The 14058-nt window shown below is 41.9% G+C and overlaps 2 protein-coding genes across 12 annotated transcripts in view; one reads left to right on the top strand and one right to left on the bottom strand.

The window, feature by feature from the left end:
- Positions 1–2411, top strand: part of TBCE (tubulin folding cofactor E) — a 29473-nt gene extending 27062 nt beyond the window's left edge. For 6 of the 7 annotated variants that reach the window (XM_037392102.1, XM_037392104.1, XM_037392098.1 and 3 more), the window contains 2 exons: positions 809–900; positions 1151–2411. In XM_037392102.1, the coding sequence (XP_037247999.1) occupies positions 809–900; positions 1151–1243 (185 nt within the window). In that variant the 3' untranslated portion in view covers positions 1244–2411. Of the gene's footprint in view, positions 1–808; positions 901–1150 lie in introns of those variants that run through there. The other variant, XM_037392099.1, reaches the window with a different exon arrangement.
- B3GALNT2 (beta-1,3-N-acetylgalactosaminyltransferase 2) overlaps positions 4–14058 on the bottom strand; it is a 30114-nt gene continuing 16059 nt past the window's right edge. For 2 of the 5 annotated variants that reach the window (XM_037392106.1, XM_037392110.1), the window contains exons 6-12: positions 10854–10964; positions 10112–10193; positions 9165–9348; positions 7333–7458; positions 3465–3624; positions 2980–3036; positions 4–2625 (exon numbers count right to left, since the gene is read on the bottom strand). In XM_037392106.1, the coding sequence (XP_037248003.1) occupies positions 2491–2625; positions 2980–3036; positions 3465–3624; positions 7333–7458; positions 9165–9348; positions 10112–10193; positions 10854–10964 (855 nt within the window). In that variant the 3' untranslated portion in view covers positions 4–2490. The remainder of the gene's footprint in view (positions 2626–2979; positions 3037–3464; positions 3625–7332; positions 7459–9164; positions 9349–10111; positions 10194–10853; positions 10965–14058) is intronic. The other 3 variants (XM_037392108.1, XM_037392109.1, XM_037392107.1) reach the window with 3 other exon arrangements.

Here is a 14058-nt window from a genome sequence, read left to right as displayed (position 1 = left end):
AGCTTTATTCTAAAATAAAAATCACATTTATTATCACAAGTTGCATAAAATCAGATAGATACAGCTTTTACAAAAATGTTTGATAGAAAAATATTTGTCTAAGTACAATGTGTGGTATTACAGGAATAACTCACTATTGCTGTGCCTTTAGATAAAGCTTAAAAGAAGTGAAAGTTCAACCAAAATATCGAGTATTCCTATTGCAAACACAGGTATCGCCTCTGGAACAAAGTCCATTTACTCATTCAAGATCCATTACAAAAAATAACCCTTCGTGTAACTGACTTCATAATATAAACCACTCTACAACTCGGCTGGCAATTTGTTTGGGACTAATTAATGTAGTACCATTTCTAAGAACGGCACCAGTTCCACAGTGACATCCACTTGTTTGTGCTGGGAAAGCCAATTCCTGGTAATGAAAACTTCAAGGAACAGCTGCCAGATGCAAGTAGTCAGAACCCGACTGGTATGTGTCCCAAAGGCCACTTAGTATAGCATGTAGTAAATACAAACTCAAAAAAGGTAAATTATGAAGCCGTAGCACTTTTGATTTGGTATATGGGATCAAAGCGCTTAAACCACAGTAGCTTATCCTGCCCTGTCCACCAGAGATTAAACCATTTCCAGGTTGATATTAGCAGTTACGGTTTCAGCTACAGAAGACATTATTGCAGTGTTAGAACTGAAGCGGCAATACAGCCTTTCACTGTTGCTAGAAGCAAGTATAGTTGAAACACTAGTACTTTGCTACAGCGCAGTGGTAGCAGCATTTTTCTAATACCTTCTCTTCCTTTCCTCTTGGCAGAGTCTATGACTGTTCAGAGGGTCAAAGGACTGCTGTATCGCCTACTTAAAATCCCTGGTTCGGAACTGAAACTGTCCTACGAAAGTTCTAAGGTGAGTTAAAAATGGGTAATTCAACAATAAAATACCGCGTGCTGCTAAATGGCAATAGCATGTCCTAAAATACTACCTGCTGACGTGGATTTCCCTTACGGAGGGCAGTCTCCGTGCTCTCATCTGGGATCTGACTTCCCTCCTGTAGCATGACAGATCCACCCTGACTGCACCTGCCCGATCTGTATTTGGTTTACGTGAACAGATTGCGGTTTGAGTCTGATCAGGTTTTTTTCCTTTCTTACTCTAGCTGGAAGGAAAAGAAGTTGAACTAGACAACGACTTAAAGCCTTTGCAGTTTTACTCAATAGAAAACGGAGACTGTGTGCTAGTACGGTGGTAAGGAGGGACTCTTGATGACCCTGAAGGAAAAGCCAACACTGGATCTGCAGAAGAGGTACAGACCGCCTGCAGCCAGTACGGACAGCCGGTGCCTGAACACACGTATGGGAGAACGGGAATTTCATACGTGGCACCAGAGGGCTACACAGTAACACTTTCAGTTCCTACGCTGAATCGTCAGTCTCCATGAAAGAGATTGCTTTGGGCTCAATTCTTACTTGAGAGATATCAAATAGTGCTTAAATGCTTCAATTAAATAAAACTCAAGGTACCCCTTTTGCCAGATTTTTACACTCCCTTCCCGCTGCAGCAGTGAGAACTTTTTTTTTCTGAACTGAGTACATGATTTAGTTGTGATCTCCTTGTTTATATAATAGGACAAAAGCAGTGCTGCACTCAAAGAGGCTGCTTGTAGTTTTCACCTTAAAGCAATCAAAAGTAAAAGAGCAGTAACGGTAGCAGTATCTACACCGCCTTAGACTATGTAAGGTCAGAATCCCACAGGCCTTTATTCTACCCTACAGCATTAACCTACCACAGAATAAATACGTTCTTTGCCTACTGCAAGGCATCGCTATTTATTTCACATTCTTTAGGGTGCTGTTCCTCAATCTTCCTTTACTTTCTGTTGCGTACCCTCAGATTCATACCTGATAAGACACTGAGCTATCAGAAATCCCTCCTAATCAGGCCACGTTTGCAGTACTTCGAGATTTGGTATAAGCAAACTTTGCTGTTGTTTTTATCTAAAATGACAATGGAATAAACAAACAAACTAAACGTAAATCCTAACCCCTCGCTGCCCCAGCCCCTGCGCAGATGAGGGCAACCCGTCAGCCAGCTCCGAACCTGCTGCAGCAAGACCCACCAGGTGCCCTGGTGCTGAGCACAGCTCTCCGCTGGATCCTTACACTGAGTTAAATCAGTAGTACTTTAATTTACAAAAGACAGGCTAGTTGGCATTCTTATGTGTATTTATTAATTACAAGTAGGTCTTTGACTTTATATAAAAAGGAAATTTTTTTATCTTAAACATTTTGGTTTTTGTCAGATCAACATCTATACTATAGAAAATGAATAGCATCAGTCCACTTGTAATTATCAAAAGGGATGTGCAAATATTGTTATACTTTAGCTGAAACCCAACATTAAAAGATACCTTGATATTCCTTATTGTTCCAAGAATGAATCCAAATGTACACTCCTCCACGATCGTTATACGCTACCCTGTTTTCCGAGGCGAGTCCATCATCTTTCCTCACATCTACAAGGATCTCCACACAGTTCCTTTAATCGCCAGAGCTCTCTCAGTTCCTGTGGGGAATACTGGGGGGAGGACAGCATGCCACTCTCACAAGTCTTCTCACACAACCAGAGACTATCCTGTTAGAGGGAGAGCCAGTTCAATAGGTTTTCTTGCAAAGAATTTAGTCTTCAACAGGCTTTGCTTCCAAGAATCGGTTTTCCATTGTTTCTAGCAACAAACCTTGCACACCAGCTAGAGGTATGTGTCCCTCTCTGATCTGCCAAACCTATTCAGAGAATAGAGGGGTGGGGTGGGGTGGTTGTGGTTGTGGTTTTTTTTTAAATACATCTTAACAATTTTTTTCTGGATTTGAACCCAATAGCTGTTTCAATTATTTTTTTTTTAAGAAAAAAAACCAAACCTTTTTTATGCTACTTGGAGCAACAGACATGTTCTCTTTCCATAAGGTCAGATAATTTCTTGAGACTTACTTGATACCGCTTGGGTCCTACAGCTGCCATCCAGATGCCCATACTCACATCTTCACCCTGAAACAACACATTAAAATAAAAAATACAGATATTAGCATCAGGAAAGCAGGACTTTGTCAACTAAAAAGTAAATAAATTGTGAACTAAATATCTTGTACCAGCAGTGAAAACTGTAACCCCAAAAACCTATGTCTGGCTATTTTGGAGGTGTTAAATTAATCCTCCCAGCTTTCCTGTGACAATGCACTGTTCTTAAAGAGAGTAGAAAAACCAGGATTACGGCTCCAGAGATTCTCAGTCCAGAACACTTGTGCTTTGACCTAGAACAGACACTAAGTGCAGCAGCCAAAAGCACTGCAAAAAGCCAGCATTAACCGGGAGAACCCAATGCTGATGCTTGAGCAACGCTCTTTCCAGCTCACCCAGTATATAGGCTGCTCCCCAGACCAGTTTAAGATAGAAAAACTGAACCAACGCATTACTACCTGGTACGTCTTTAATCTTTCAGAGTTGCTTGCCAGCCACTGAACGATGTCTTTGGAGATGACGTAGCCGGACCCGCAAGCAAAGGCTGGATATGCAGGACTCGGGTATTCCAGCTCTTGCCATTTCCCAGTTCGATCAACTGCCCAATTTAGTCTGAAACTGAAGACCATGTTAGACATGAGATGTTTTCACGAAGCCCCTGTGTGAACACGGCTAACTGAAGCTGACACTGATAACAAACAGTATTAAGAGGAAGAAGTAGAAGGTGATCCCAGTTGTAGTTCCTGCCCTTATTTCTATAAGGTATGCATCTAATTGAACGCTGAAAGCTTAACTGTTGTTTGGGCCCAGTCTTTGGTAATAAGAGAAAGCTCTCAGAACAGAAAGAAACGCAACACTGACAGTCAGGTCTTCAGCATGTCTGCGCCTGCTGCTGGGCTGTGATCCAGGTAAGCGCAAACATCCTTCCCTGTGTCCTGTAACAAGCACATCTTTGTCCCACCCTCTGGTTAATCAACACGACACAAAGTGGGTGCCTGCAGCAGGCACACAGGTACAGCGATGCTGCACAACCAGTTTTCCTGATAAAACTAGTGGCTGCTTAAAAACCAGGAAGTAAAGCAAAGTGATTTGGTTTTTTTATATACACCTTCTCGAAGCTGTTTTCCAAATGGAACTCGACAAACATCCAAAGTTGTGGCACATCCAACAAAGGCTGCCATCACTGAATTACAAAAAACCTGCCTGGCGGTTGTCTTCTCTGAGGAAGATTGTACTTGCTCCCCGAGGCCTGCAGGAAGCCAGCAACGCTCTGTCTGCCCAGTGCCCCCAGTCTGACCGCCACCCCCGGGCAGCGTGGCACTGCTGGCTTTACCGTGCTGCCGTGCAGCACTGCGCACCCTGCGAACTGCTGTGTCAGGCAGCGAGAAAGGCCCTGCTTTCTCCCGTCGGGAACATGCTGCTACTACACTGCTCTTACCTTACAAGGGCTTCATGCACTCGCAGCTAAGTGGCGTAACTGCCGATGCACCAGCTGCTCCCCCTTTTTGTAAACAGGCTCAAGCGCTGCTGAATTCCGTCAGGAGTGTGTGCAGCTGAAAGCTTTAGTGAGCTACCAAGAATTGTGAGACAGCAGCCGTAGGAGGAATTACAGGTGAGCGGCAGATCTGTTACCGGATGCTACACGTGCATGGCTGAAGCTGACATGTTAAAGCACCAAGCAGATAAAATTCACATACGATACCTGAATTCGCTTTAGATTCGGTATCTTCCACTCCAGCAAGTCACCGCAGGAAGGGTACAACCCCCTCCAGACCGAGAGGCACCTGCTTTGCTAATCGTTTTATACTTCCATAGTCATTTTAACGTTGTTCACTACACCTCACACTTGCCTTACCTGAAAAACGTGACTTACAGAATTTACGCATGAAGATCTCACCCCTACATGAGGTTCTCCCACAGACATACAGAAAAGATGACATTTTGTCCAACTCTTGTCTCAGCACGACTTGTCACTTCCTTTTGTCAGTAACCTAATAAAATTACTTGATACCTTAACACACCATTTCTACAGCCAGACTCAGCACAACTCATTTTTGCAGACTGCAGAAGAAAGCATTATCGATCCTCCTAAGGTCACTCGATGGCCATTCTGAGGCAAGCCTGGAAATATGTTACTGGAAGAACATCGAGCACGTTACACTGAACAGCATCTCTTACACCCCAGGAAAAGGGGAGGTTCATGGTACAAATGAAACATACCTTCACGGAAGACTTCAAGTATCTGAAGTTTCTTTTTGGCCTAATTAAGGTCAAGAAAAGGTGCCGTTCTGAACTCCCACGGCTTTCCATAGCGTGGTGGGTGTGTCGGCTTCAGTGAACTGTTTGTTTACAGATTCATCTTAGGCCCAGTCGCCCTTGGAAACAGCTTGGTACCTTCTACCCCAGCATAACTTTGGTCATTCGCAGACATGATCTGTCAAAGACACCTCTCTCAAGCCTGAGGGGGACTAGTCTTTTGACTGCAGTTTTAAAAGAACAGAACGGCAGTAATTTAAGTACGTTCTCTCCAAGATGAGCCAAATCTTAAGTAGGATACCTGGACCATTTGGTTTTCCAGCCTGCAGTCCTGAAAGCTCTTAAGATTAGCTAGATAAGCTTTTTAAATGGTCGTTTAAAATCAGTGACATCAGAAAAGGTCTGTTGACTGACAGCATACCTAAGTGCCGCTCAATCCAAAGCATTCCCTTCCCAGTTTCACTGAGATCTCATCCTTCATTTCTACCAGAGTGACCTGGTAATTTCAGAATCCGCAAGAACTCTGGTGAGTTTCTTTAAGAATACAGCAATTAATTAAGTATTAACAAATCATAAGGAACACTTGGCAACAAACAAGAAACTTGTCTGAACTAGAGACAGCTTAATAAGGTCTAAGTGAAGAATGCAAGGTCTGAGTTCTCAGACATGCTCAGAGGAGCAGAAGGAAGGGAGACCATCAGTAAAGTCTCCTCAAGGGCTCAGGAAGTTACGGTCTCCACACAACAGAACCAGCTCTCAGAGAAGCCCCGCCTTCCCCAATGCTCAAGGCTAAATATACAAGACATCACTGAGTTGAAAGGTAGGAGAGCTTGGAAGGATCCCCCAAAAGCACTTAGAAGACGCCTGCACACTCCGTGGTTACCCACAAAGCTGAACACAACCAGAAAACTGGCCAAGGAGCACGCCCATGGTAGGCAGCAACACAGAGCTAGGGACGCCAGGGAGAAGGAGGGCAATCCGGTATCACATCCTCAGCTCTTACAGCCAAGAAGATACTCCAGAAGAGCCTTCCCTACACCAGCTGGATCAGCAGCCCAGGCAGCTTACACATGGTGCTGGTTTTCCTTTTGCAAGTTGGTTTCCATCTTGTCATCAAGTTCCCGACCTTTTACTCTGCTAGAATGAACCTATCTTACCTTCACTATCAGCCTTGCCTTGGGGTAAAGGTAGCCCCAAGAAGATGTAACAGGTATCAGGCAATCAGGGGGTTTTGTACCGGCTAGGGAACACAAGCCCACCACTCCGATCTTTGAGATCATCGTAAGACAGCCAGCTATTCCACACGACTCCACACACTTTATGAATAAGCAACAGTCAGTACCAGATCCGCAAAGACACCTTTAGCAGCAAAGGCCAGCATTTCTTCAGTACGGCCACAGGAAGACACATCACGTCGTTGTGCTGTATTGAACGTTATTTTGGATGTTACACCAGTGTAGCAATGCATTCCATGGATGGAAGGGAAGAAACGGGCTATTTTGATCCTCCTAGTTATTCCCAAGCATAATACAGGCTGGGGAACTTCACTGAAGAATTCATGAATTGGATCTGCCATTTCAGACAGCAGCAAAATGGGTAGCAATACCTGCCACTCAGACTTCAAAATAAAGTGCAGCCTATAAAGATAATTTTCTTTCTCCTGTTTACCCCATTTCCTCAAGCCCACCAGAAAAATCACAGTGGCTTCAGAAAAAGCAACATTTGCACTTCTAGTATGTGCTTGCCTTCTAACTTTACTGTAGAGATGGAATACTTTTATTAACTTGAGTATGACGACAAAGACATATGCAACACTTTTTAAAACTAGGTATTTGGCAAGTTCAACTCCTTGTAAAGGGATGCTCTGGAAAGCTATTGTAGAGGACTGATCTCTGTATTCAGAGATGCAAAGTTTTACCACACAAAAGTCCTGCTTTTTATAACTAGTTTCCATAGGTAGAAAAGGGGAACCCACATGAAAACAGACTTAAAGCAGTAAACCATTCACTAAAGATATGGTATCTCTTAAAGACACGTTGAAAAAACAAACAAAACAAGAAACTCACTCACTTTCCCCACCAAATGTTTGGCCTGTCCAATTTTTTCTGCATTATCCTGTTAAAAACAGCCTCCAGATCAATGTAACAGTCATCATCTGTCTTCAGCAACAAATCAAAACTCGTTGATTCAATTGTCCTGTAGCCAAAAAAAAAAGAAAAAGCGATGAGATGCCGAGCTGCAGCCCACAAACTACAGTTACACAACAGAACATTCTGCAAGGGTTTTCTAGGAAGCAGAGGGGAAGGAAGAGGGAAGGAACGACCTTCCTACCCTTGACTTTTACATGTTTGCCCTACTGCCCGAGGCTGACTGTCCTACAGAAAGGAGAGGCAGGTGCATCCTATGATGATCTTACAACACAGATTTGTGTATGAGCTGAAGAAAAGTTTTTTTCTCTAGGACAGATGGAGGATTTGCTAATGAATCCATCTTAAAACACTACTGACCTCAGAAGGGTCTGAATCCCTGCTGACGATGGCAGCACAGCTGTTCAAAGCCAGTGGCTGCACATCAGTAGCCTAACGCTTCAGCGTGAGACAGGCAGTTCGAGGGCAGTACAACTGTAGCAGGCTGTACGAAACATCTGCGGAAACAACTTGGTACTTGATCTTCCTCAGTAAAGCACACTTCAAATACGAAAAAAAGCAATCTTTAACTGTCTGCGATAGCTGAATAGCTGTCACTTGTAAAACAACCAAAGAAGCTTAAGATTCTCGGGATTATTCCTGGGTTGATTAACCAACATTGTTTTTAAGGGTAATTTCTCTTCACAAGAAAGGCATTTTTCTTAAGCTTTTCATTACTAAATCTTGAAAAATTTGCTAACCTGTAAGAAATGATCAAAAAAAACTAAGTTTTGACATTTACATTCCCTTTTTTTTTTACATTCATAACCATGAGATTTGTTAAGTGAGTACATAAGCTTGCAAGCACCTAAAACTGTCAGCTGTATTTCTCACCCCACGGCAACATCAATTAATTGAAACAGCTGTCTCAGAGTAATGGAAAGAATTGCAAGTTAGAGGCAGTAACTTACTAGATTCACCACAGGCAATGTATTAACTATGAAAATTCTTCCCCTCAACCCTTCTTCCCCCTGTACAGCAGCTTCCTGTCCTTCCCCTCTACTCAGCACCGGCGAGGCCACACCTGGAGTACAGTGTGCGGTCTCGGGCTCCTCAGAGAGGAGAGAGAGACACGGACCTACTGGATGGAGAGTTTAGAAAAGGGCCACCAAGATGATTAAGGGACTGGAGCATCTCTCCTGTGAGGAAAGGCTGAGAGCACTGGGATTGTTGAGCCTGGAAAACAAAAAGGCTCAAGGGGAGCTCATCAGTATATAAAAATATATAAAGATCTGAAGGGAGGGCGTAAAGAGACAGAGCCAGGCTCTTTTCAGTGGTGCCCAATGACAGGACAAGAGTCACTGGCCACAAACTGAAACAGTAAAATACGAGCTGGTCACAAGCCATCCTTTAAAAAAACCTAGGTTTTGGTCAGAAACAAATTAAAAGAAATTAAAAGGAGACTGAAAATTTTCACACCTGGACTCTTAGGACACAAGCCTGTCTTCCCAGTTCACGCTTATTTCAGCCACCAAGGGTCAGCATTCAAAAAACATAGATTCTATTACTTTAGTTACTACATGCCCCCAAAATTGTGAAAAAGAAATACAGCTTCATAAAGTAAATCACATAACGTATGTATTCTGTGGAACCTTTCAGATAATGTAATAGGCTGGATCATCTTGCACTACCAACAGCAACATTCCTAAGAGAATAGAATCTTATTCTCTTAGGACAAGATAAGAGATTAAGATAAGAGAATCCTGTTCAACTCACCATCGGTAGAAATTCAGCAGTTTGGCTGGAACATTTCTGTAAGTGTCAATAACATCTACAAAAACAATATCATCATAGGTACTGCTTTCTTCCTTCAATAAAGCATCTTCTTTTTCAAGATTTTTTACGTGACTTGTAAACCTTCCTGGGCGAGTATGGAGGCTTTTTAAAAGAGCATCACCTTCTGAAAGAAACAGCACCCATCATTAAACAAAGATGCATACCTACACACATTTCTCTTGGATCATGTACAAACTGTCAAAAACCAATCTGAAGAAGTGTTCAGTTCTGGGGTTAGGAAAATCCTACAATAATGCTCTGAAAGTCACTGGTTTACGTTGGCTAGGGTTGACTGATAAGAATATATCAATTCTAGTGCTATGTGGCCAGAGCCTTAGACACTGGGAAAGGTCTCCTGTACAGTCTCTGACCATTCTGCTGAAAAAGGTGTAAAACAGCAACAAGAGGGGTAGAAAAGCAGGCTATGTTAGGTAGTCACCGTTTGTCAGTAGTTAATGTTAAACATCATGACACGGTACTGCTAACAGTAGCAGGACTGGAAAAATGTGAAAATTATCAGGGAATTATTTCACTGCACAACATTTTTTAACTTGGGTTTGGGTAACAAAAAACAAGGACAGAGAAGAGAGTCTAGGTAAAAATGGTATTTCTGTTAATAAAAAGGCAAAGGATGCAAGTCAACTGAAGTGGCTGACCAAGGGCAAGCAAAGAAACCACATCAGGATATTAGGCATTAAAAAACAAACAAACAAACAAACAAAAACACAGAAAAACAAAAAAACAGAAAGGCATTAACTGTTTCTACTAAAAGAAAATTTAAGGTGATCAGATTCATAGAGATAGCACAAATTTTACCTCAGAAATGTAGTTTAAAGTTCCTGGTTTATCATTAACATCAAATGTGACGCTACATTTTGCAGACTTACCTTGAATGGTGTAGATAAAACCACCTGCTATTCCCTCCACACCTTCTGTGAGTTCATGTGGCAGTAACCCTTCCCCTGCCTGCTAGAGACAGATTAATGGAAAGAAATAAATTAGTTCATCTCTCATCACTGATGTGTTTTTCCCTATGATTTTAAGGTGTGAGGTTTTCTGGAACTGAGAATTAAATTAAAACTCTTCTGGTTTAGGTACCTGCACAATGAAAGAGTATGATTTTTAACTGTAAAGTTTTGTGGCATTTTTTGAAGTTTGACCTAAAACTAGCAGTACCACTGAAACTTTTAGAAAATGCGTTTTGAAGTAGAGAGTGAAGTGTAAAGTTATTAATTACAACAGCACAGCACATTTAAGCAAGCAATGTTTTGACAGGACGACAGACACACTGCTAAAAAGCAAAAAACAGCCTTATTCCCATCAACTGGGATTTTAGCATAGGATTTTTGACCCACATTTTGCCATCTCTGATATACTGATAACGCTTCACACCTGACCAAGGCAGTAAGTGAACTTTACTCCCTTCAAAAGAAAAGAAAATGCCGCTTACTAGCATAATTTTTTTTGCATGCCCTTGTCCTTTTCCCTGGTAAAACAAACTTCCCTGCTGAGACAACAGGAGAAGCCAAACTGAATCAACAATTTACAGAGAAACACAGGAAAGCAAAATGCTAAATACCCAAGACTTTAAGGAAAAACAGAACCACGGTGGAAGGTGAGGTGACTCACTGTAATGACTCTGAAAACACCTCCTCCATCATTCACCATCACTTTATGAAGATTTCTTGAAACAAGGCCCTGAAGATCCTGGCTTTCCCACACAATGGTACCTTCAAAACTCTGGTAGGAGAGCAAAACACTGTTATGCAGGTATTCGAAGACTTCAAAGGATGAAAATCAAACAGTTTGGGGTTTTTTTATTTTAAAATAGTCAACTTCGTGCAGCACATAGCTTGAACGCACAACACTGATGTTTTGCTTACACTTCAACAGAAGTAAATTACACATAAAAGAAATACATCTGTGAAACTCAGTAACACGTAATCATGCTTTTAAGACTAATCATGAATTTCTATATTAGGAACATTAAAATTTTAACAGAATTCTAGCGGAAAAGGTTTTTGCTTTCTAACATCATTAAGATGGCATTTAAAGGTAACCTGAAGTGAACTTTAAAAAATCAACTATAAAATCCTGCCTTACAAAGAGAATACATTAAAACAGATTTGAAAATAAGCGCTGCTTTTTAGCTGTCTGCCAAAACCAGAGATCAGAGACTCAGTCCTGACATCAGCAAAACTTAAAGGAAAACACAGCCACCTTTATCCTGGCAATGCTGTCACAAGCTACAGTAGGAGTGTCACAGAGCTCTGACCTCACATCTTGGCTAGTAGTGAAAGGAAGAGAAACACAAGTGAGTATCTTTAAAATTTGCTGGGTTTAACTCTCACTTTAAGTTATGTCACTCCATGGGTTTAGATACGTGTGTGTGTGTGTTTGTGTGTATGTCTGCGTAAAAATTCTTGCATCTAAAAGCATTTCATCTCCACTTGAAACTAACCCGCCCAACAGTCCAACTCTTACCCATTTTAATGTGAAGACTTTCCTGAAGACCCCCTAAGAACATGCAAAGGGACACGTGGTATGTTGAACAGTAAGAGTACTGGTACTGCTAATTCTTTTAAAGCAATTTCACCCTTATGACAAGGTAGTATAGAGTAGCTGTAGGGTCATTATACTCCTGACTGCTAGATAAGCGCATTCTATTGTGTTTCTCCCCATTTCATAGGAAAAATACTGGTAGCTAGTGGAACTTGGAACACGGAAACAACTTGTTTCATGTATTGTGGATGCACCTCTGTGGCTGTAGAAAGTGTTTACTCGTACTAACTTCTCAGCTCTTCTCCATTTTAGCCTCCTTGTACTCCAGAAACTCTCCAGTTACAGACACGCCACTGAGTTCAGCTCAGTTCTTTGCTTTCCTCTAGAAGTAGGTCTTAACATCTGCAGCAGTCGCGGTATTTAATGACAGCTGCATATTTCAGAAGCCTCTCATCTATTATTTATAAAGCCAGCTTTATAATCTAGTACTGGAACTAGTCAGTGTTTAGTCAAGCCTGACTTACACACTCAATACCTCCCCCTTGTTTAACTACCTGTCAGTTATCAGAACAAACGGACCGCTACTAAGACCTTTTTTAGCGGCAGGACCCCTGAACACCCTGCACAGTAAAACCCACATGCTCAATTTCTCTATTTGCAGTGGCTATCGTCTCCCATTCCAATGTTTTTTGCTGTAGGGACCGGGCTCTAATCCCACTTCTGTGCCTTGTTTACAGACGGAACCTTTGGTAAGTTGTTTATGAGCCTGAGAGTCCTCTCCCTCCTCAGCAACCAGAAACATTAAAATTCTCACCACTGACTATTACCAATACTGACTTTAAACATGTACCAAGAGTCTTAATCTGCTATTACCAGGGAACCTCAGTGCAAGGTGTCCTACGGCTGCAAACCGTCGTTATTTTCCAGGTTGAGAGACTTGTAAGCAAATTTTCTAATGACTTTAGCCTTTAGCTAGTCTTACTCTGAGCCGCTTAATGAAAGCTGGGGCCTGAAAATGCTTAAAGCGAAAACATTAGTGGCACACCTGAGACTACATCATCTGTTTTTCCCCATTTAAATTCCAGCCTTGTTGCTGCCAGAGCGCAGTGGCATTTACAGTGAATACCGAACAGGTGTACTGACATAATGCAGCCCTGCCAAACCCCTTTCCCAACGTCAAACAGTGCTGTGCTTTTTGTTTCTAAAGCTACTCCCCATTAGTAATACAGAGCGTGCGTAGTCGAGAGTCCCATTTCCATGCAAGCAGCCCGTGGCTTTTTGACAAAATAAGTGCATTGCTAAGACCTGGCTTAAGAGCCCCTGTGTGAGTTTTAGTTATCTGCTAGTGGTTCTGTTCTTCTGCGCTTTCAGTCGTTCCACAGCTGAATGATCGATTCTGTCTTTCACAATCTGGCCTGCCAGATGCTTATTCTAATGCTGCAGTTCCCCTCCTTTCCCCAAGACAAGCAGAAAGAGCAGCACTTCAGCCGGAAGATGAATGAAGCTCTTCAGCAGCCTGTACAATCCATTACTTCTTGAAGGTAGAAAAGCAGAGAATAGATATTGTCTCAGAAACCACCTTGTGACAATTAAACCGCTCACTACATGTACTGCTCTCAAACAGACAGGAACACGTGGGCATTCTGTCCCCTCTGAATCATCTTCTATGGTTCAGCACCCCAAGCATCACCGGAGACTACACGCTGTGCATAAGCCCTATTAATCTACATTAGAAATGTCATGTTATCCTGTAAGCATTCAGCTTATGACACGTATCAGATTAAGGAAGCCCACACAAAGAAATATATGAATACTAATATCCCCTTTCTAAATGAAATACTTCCCATCTGCCTCTCAGGAAAAATGCAATCATTTCTAGCAAAATTACAACTGCCTAGCATTTTAGAATCTCAGAACAAAGTCTTAAAGGGAAAAGGCTTACATGTTACACTACCAAATTACTGGGTAACCAATACTTTCTAAAAACCTGAAAACCCCTCAATCATTTTGACATCAAATTGGATTGTCAAAACATAAGCACAAAATACTGCAAGAGGTCTGCTGACTTGAAATGTCTCCTGCCAGCGTAACTTGAACAGTATTCAGCAAAAACTGTTTAAGATGATAAACCAATTAATCAGTTGCCAATTCCCTTAAAAAGAGCAGGTTTCAAAACGCATCCATTCTTATAGAGCCCGGGGATTAAATCAGTGATTAAACTGCCCCCAAATCTCCTCTCTTCTAGACTTCTCTTGCTCCAGTTTTTCATAAAACACTTAATTTCTTGCATAACAAAGCAACCCAGACCCAAAGTCAACTTACAGATATAGGA

The sequence above is a fragment of the Falco rusticolus genome, chromosome 6, assembly GCF_015220075.1.
Source record: "Falco rusticolus isolate bFalRus1 chromosome 6, bFalRus1.pri, whole genome shotgun sequence".
Taxonomy (NCBI): Eukaryota; Metazoa; Chordata; class Aves; order Falconiformes; family Falconidae; genus Falco; species Falco rusticolus.
Note: the sequence above shows the minus strand (reverse complement) of the source record. Positions and strands in the feature narration are given on the sequence as shown.